Genomic DNA, 4,176 nt, shown 5'->3' with positions numbered 1-4,176 from the left:
ACCATTCTCCATTGACCAGCGGTAGCCACTCTTTACTGTAAATTGCCCATTCTTGCTCCATGGCCATACAAGCTGATCTTCATAGTCCCAATTCCACAAGAAAAACTTACATGTACCGGCGGAAATGATACAAGGATCAATGAGGTGAATAATAGAGTCTAAATTATAAGCCTTCATCTCCTGATTAATATGCGAGTGACAAAGTTTAGAAGTAGAGCAAATTTAGCATCAAAGTGCCACATAGGTTAGCAAAGGAAACTTTTAAAGAAAACATTTGCTACCTCCATTGAATGCCAAACTCTGCAAAGTTGCTTATACTACAACACAGCATGTTAATTATTGGGTTCTTATCATGACGCTCTTTGCTGTTGTTCATCTTTCCCTTTTTCTGAGCTTGAATTTGTGCAATGACTAGAGACTGAATTACTTGGATCAACTAACAATGCTAAGAAACTTCCAAATTGTTAAAACACAAAATTCAAAATTTATTTACACTAAAGATGCTGAATACCATTGACCAAAAAAAGGGGGAAAAAAAAACAAAACAAAACAAAGACAAGATGCTGTAAACCATCCCCAATATAACCTCAACCAGGAAAAATGAAAACCAGGCCTCACGTCGTCACAGTAGAATTCCGTGTTGTTCCAATCAATGTGCCAACCTTCTCTCCCTTTATGGCTTTTGAGATGTTACCCGGTTTGTTTAAATTGAACACAACAACTGCACCATACGAAAGAATCAATAAGAGCCTGTTCTACATGGTAAGAAGGTTGGATATTACAAATACCAAGATCAGTCCAAATGGCATTACGTAAAAAGAATAAAAAAATGGGAAAAAACAATTGAAAAGAACAAAAGAAATACACACACACACACACACATATGTTTTGGATACCAACCAAAAAAAGAACATACCAGGAATGTTGTTTTCCTGGCATAAAGTAATGGCAGTCATGTCCATCACCGAAAGATCTTTCGCCATCACCTCCTGATATGTTAGATTATCAAGAAGACGGGCATTTGGGTTACACCTTGGATTATCGTCATAAACCCCATCAACATTTGTAGCTTTCAGCACAACCTCTGCATTGACTAGATAAAAAAGAAAATGAAAAACAGTTTGAAACAAAGAAAAAAGTTCCTAAAACCCACCAACGTTTGCAGTTTTGAGCACAACCTGTCCATTGACTGGATCAATAATTGATTGAAAGATGCTAAAATTGAAGCAAAGAATTTAGTTTCTTAGACTGACATTTTCCACCCCAAAGATAAGTTGAAATTCAGTAATCAGGACTATATATGGTGCCACAGTCAAGACAGTGTTAGAACAAACTTGGACATTAATTAGTAATTTTGGGCAAATTTTGAAACATCCTAAGTAAATTACTTTTAACCGCAGTGGTTTGCCTCTCACTATGATAGGTACCATGAATTCTCATTAAGCAAAGGTAGCATTAAAACACAAAAGATTCAACTTACTTTCTGCACCACGAAGTGCTGCAGCAGTATCTGTGGTAAAGAATGGATTTCCAGTTCCTGCCGCAAAGATCACTACCCTCCCTTTCTCCAAATGCCTCACAGCCCTTCGACGTATATAAGGCTCTGCAACCTCAGACATACGAAATGCAGTCTGCACTCGAGTAGGGATGCCGATACTTTCCATTGTTGCTTGAAGAAATATTGAATTCATTACAGTTGCCAACATCCTATAAAATTGAATATAAACAGTAAATAGAAAATAAAAGACCAGAAACATGCATACTTAAAAAGAAAGTTTCTAAGCTTAAAAAGTACAATAGTCCCTAAAAAACCTCAATTTTCATGTCATGTAAGGCAAGTACTGCTCAACTTTCACATATGAACCACAACTCATTTCCTTTCATCTGACATTTTAAAGTTGGAATTGGTAAATATTGTGAAATTCAACTTAATATAGTAGTGAAGCGAGTATGTGGTCAACTAAGTAGTGCTCATTACAATATAGCCCACATTTTGAGTGTGTGTGTGTGTGTCTGTGTGTGTGTGAGAGAGAGAGAGAGAGAGAGAGAGAGCCATAAGTTACTTTTGTTTTGCATATGGATGAAAAAGCACCAAGTCCAAAACCTCAATAATAGATAAACTACTTAAATAACAAATTATCCCAAGTCCATGATACATGAAATGAACCAGATCCAGATAAACTAATCACCCGATCACACTGCAAATTATAAACATGTGAAAACACAACTGCAAAATACCAGAAGTCTTGACAGGTGAGATTAAAAAAAATTCAGTCAATGCCAATAAAAGGAATTACCCGATGTAATCAGCAGATGACCGGTCAAGACCGCTGCTTCCCGCCCATGAAGATCCACGGAAGATATTTCCCCCACCAACCACAATGGCAACCTGAAATATTTGACTAAGATGACTAACACATGCCCAGATGCCAATAAACTACGTTTTTGGATTTCATAAGCTCACTAAATCTCATTAGTACAATCCGATTAGCTATTTATAGAAATATTAAACCATTGAAACTATTCCACTTTATATAATGCCTACATTATGCTGGATATTTCAATAAAAGAAGCCTACAATGCAATTCTTTTTATCTTGAATCATTTCCCAGACTGCATGTTAATCTGTGCATAGATAATTCTGGAATCCCCAAATCTCACTAAGTTGAACTTTATAAAACAGATATTGTAATCATCAACATCGGACTACAATAATATTGCAAGGAAAATATTAAATAAATTTATGTGGGTGTGTGTGCGCCCCTATCTTCAAGTATATAAAAAGAATATGTCATGCAAATTACAATTCTCTAATCTAAAGCATTGAACATACCTCAATGCCAAGGCGAGTCACCGATGCAACCTCTCTTGCAATTTCCATTGTTACCTAATATTGTACGGGGAAAAATACTCTTATATCAGAGAGCAACAAAAGAAGGATAATTATCACAGTATGGTTTAAGATTTTATCAGACCTTTGGGTCAATATTCTGCGTGCGATCTCCAGCAAGTGCTTCTCCGCTTACTTTAAGTAAGACCCTTTGCCATTTATAAGATGGCCCAGACAAGCCATTTCCATTCATTGTTACCCCATAGGGAGCCATAGATGGCATTTGAGTATGCCTGTTAAACGAGCTGAAGTTAACAAAGTAGAAACCAGAGAAATGGTATCTAAATGAACAGTAACACAAGAAGAAGAAAAGAAATTCGTTGCAATTATCTCAAAATTCAACAACCAAGAATGCAACATACCCCTTAAATTACAACCCCAATCCAATTCCAAAACTTCCACTTAGACATTTCTACAAACACCTAAGACCTTAATTCTTTCCAAACTAGACAATAAAACCGGAACTTCGTCACTACCCACTACATAAATGAAAGAACAAAAGGCACTTGTAGTCCCATACCTTCCGTTCGCAGAGTCAGAACTAGAACCCATTTCAGAAGATGAGCAGTTAACAACCAATCGCTCATGCAAGCGCCGATTACTCACCTTCAAACCACGGTAACGGGCACTCGAAGAACTCAGAGAAGGACATGGCAAAGAAGAGGAGGGGGAGGACGAGACGGAATTGAAAGAAACAACAAGCACAGAGGAGGTGGAAATTGCCATAAAAAACTGTTTCTTTTCAAGTCCTGGCGCCAAGCTCTTGCTTCAGTAGTCAGCTTCAACAAAGATAACTCTCTCTCTCTCTCCCCCCTTCTTTTTTATTTTATTTTATCTTTTTTAAGTTTAATTTAGGTCAATCTTCTCCTTCTTGTTGTGGAGCTCTTAAAATAATCTCCTTTTTAATCGAAAATATGTCACTTTCCAGTCCAGGAAAAATCTGTAGCTTACTGTGTACTCGTATGGTACACCAGATTCTAAAACCACATGATTCAATAATGAGATGTTTATTTATTATGAATGGTAAAGTAAGAAACTGGAGAAGCAGCGAGATATGGGAAGAAGTAAATTATATAACTTAGCACATGAATGAAGTTGATTATCATTGTTATTGTATGTATACTAATTCCCATTTATTTTTGGATAAATGACATTTTACCACACGTAGATATGGAGTTATTATATGGGCTGTTTTAATTTAATCAATTTACACCATAACGTGTTACACATGTAGATGTTATTTATCTAAATCTAAACTAATTGTAGGCGTGAGTTACGCTAGTTGG

The 4,176-nt window shown here is 36.4% G+C and overlaps 1 protein-coding gene across 1 annotated transcript; it reads right to left on the bottom strand.

Moving 5' to 3' along the window:
• Nucleotides 1–241: 241 nt before the first annotated feature.
• On the bottom strand, nt 242–3,616 carry LOC117630323 (uridylate kinase-like). The gene is made up of 7 exons (XM_034363063.1): nt 3,411–3,616; nt 2,976–3,123; nt 2,834–2,887; nt 2,298–2,389; nt 1,481–1,707; nt 917–1,093; nt 242–721 (listed from the first exon to the last, which is right to left on the bottom strand). The coding sequence occupies exons 1-7, from the start codon at nt 3,614–3,616 to the stop codon at nt 615–617; spliced, it is 1,011 nt and encodes a 336-aa protein (XP_034218954.1). The 3' UTR covers nt 242–614.
• Between the last annotated feature and the right edge of the window lie 560 nt (nt 3,617–4,176).

Source organism: Prunus dulcis, chromosome 6 (assembly GCF_902201215.1).
Source record: "Prunus dulcis chromosome 6, ALMONDv2, whole genome shotgun sequence".
Classification (NCBI taxonomy): Eukaryota; Viridiplantae; Streptophyta; class Magnoliopsida; order Rosales; family Rosaceae; genus Prunus; species Prunus dulcis.
The sequence above is the reverse complement of the archived record's forward strand: the minus strand, read 5'-3'. Positions and strand labels throughout refer to the sequence as shown.

What these genes read in the sequence shown, in the direction of transcription:
- LOC117630323 (XM_034363063.1), bottom strand. Translation starts at nt 3,616, where the DNA reads ATGGCAATTTCCACCTCCTCTGTGCTTGTTGTTTCTTTCAATTCCGTC. An exon ending in TCATCTGCTGATTACATCGG is followed by an intron (nt 1,708 to 2,297) that starts GTAATTCCTTTT and finishes TCAATTTTATAG; the next exon opens with GATGTTGGCAACTGTAATGA. An exon ending in CCAGGAAAACAACATTCCTG is followed by an intron (nt 722 to 916) that starts GTATGTTCTTTT and finishes CGTATGGTGCAG; the next exon opens with TTGTTGTGTTCAATTTAAAC.